The sequence below is a fragment of the Plasmodium berghei genome (genome assembly GCF_900002375.2).
Source record: "Plasmodium berghei ANKA genome assembly, chromosome: 12".
Taxonomy (NCBI): Eukaryota; Apicomplexa; class Aconoidasida; order Haemosporida; family Plasmodiidae; genus Plasmodium; species Plasmodium berghei.
This window is the reverse complement of record NC_036170.2, coordinates 1,770,755-1,772,406: the sequence shown is the minus strand read 5'-3', so window position 1 is coordinate 1,772,406 and position 1,652 is coordinate 1,770,755. Positions and strand designations below refer to the sequence as shown.

Below are 1,652 nucleotides of genomic sequence, written 5' to 3'. Positions count from 1 at the left end.
TTATTTTTTTAGCTTTTCTCTTAAATGCTGTTTTTTAGATCGTTTCCGAAATCCAAATAATGAATACTGATATAAAAATGATAAACGCATTATATATTTTTTGATATTCACGTATAAATAATCACAAAATAATTTTTAAATATTATATTTTTTAATTCCTTATTATTTACCTTATAAGAAAATCCTAAAAAAAATGCTATTGCACCAAATATCGATAAAAATGGAATTAATTTGCTTTTTATCGACGAACTTGATGATGTATATTCAGATATTTGTGCAGAAACTTTTGTTATTATCTCTGGAAGGAGTGGAAAATCTTTACAATTAACACCTTTGCTATTACAATAATTTTTAAAATTATCATAATCAGTTGATAGTGTAGACAATAATTTATAATACGGACTATTTTCAGTAATATTAGAATTTTCCTTAAGTTCTTTATATTTTTTAACAAATTGACTAGCTTTATCCGAGCATTTTGTGCAATTTGAGGGTTTTGTATCAAATCCAGTATACATTTCACATAATAATATAAATGCATCATAAAATTTAAATATATCATTAATATCAATAGTCATAAAATATGTTTTTTGGTCTATAAGATCCTTATAACTATTATATTCCATAACACCAGTTATAGGCTTTTTATACTTATCATTATTTATATATGTGTCATAAAAATATTGTAGATTGGTCTTATTTTCTTGTTTCTTTAGGTTTAACATATAAACTAACCATATCATAATGTATTCAACAATATCGATGTTACTTTTTGCAACAGACTTAAACATATCAGAACTCCCAAAGAATGTATATAACAAATATAAACATCCAGCATTAACTTTTTCGAGATCACTCCCACAATTTTCGTTATCACAATACTTTTTCAAATGTTGATCATCTTTAAAATAATACTTTCCGTCATTGTCCAATTTATCGGGAAAATCTGTCGTCACTAAAAGGAAGTTCCTACACTAAATAAACATTTAAAAATAATTATTATAAATATGCACTATTGAAAATTTTATTAAAATAAAGTTTAATGATATTTATATATAATACAATATCAACAAATGTAAAGGAAATTATTATTATTAAAAAATCCATATACTATTTCGGCATCCATTATAATGGGATTTTATATTTGATTTGTAAATTGAGTAGAATCATGCTGTTTTATATACGTTAACCCCAATATGTGACGCAAATACTTTAACCCTATATATAACAATTATTTGTAGTTAAATATATTATATGTTTTTCAATAATTAAATTAATATAGAATAATAAAATAGTATTATTACTAAAGAAACGTTCATTCCTTTTTATGATAATTAGCTAAATTACCTTAAATAGAAGGTTGCTTAATACATTTTAATTAAATATTATATAATGAATTTTATACAAAAAATGCTATTCTTACTAACATCTGGTATAACTTTATTATAAAAATGAATATATTTTTATAATGAATTTAAAGTATGTTTGAACAGAGAAAAGGAGTATATTTATATCTTATGTTTTAATGATTACCCTTCTAAAACTTAAATGCTGTATATATCTAACAAATAAAAAGTTATATTATTACTATAATCCTTAAAAGTATATAAATAATCGTTTTTTAAAATATATTAAATTTTTATATGTTTGTT

The 1,652-nt window shown here is 21.7% G+C and overlaps 1 protein-coding gene across 1 annotated transcript; it reads right to left on the bottom strand.

Annotated features, from left to right (window-relative positions):
• PBANKA_1246300 (BIR protein) lies at nt 1-1,126 on the bottom strand (the record flags this gene model as incomplete). The annotated part of the gene is made up of 3 exons (XM_034566557.1): nt 1-66; nt 171-974; nt 1,112-1,126. The coding sequence occupies 3 exons, from the start codon at nt 1,124-1,126 to the stop codon at nt 1-3; spliced, it is 885 nt and encodes a 294-aa protein (XP_034423142.1).
• Nucleotides 1,127-1,652: the final 526 nt, after the last annotated feature.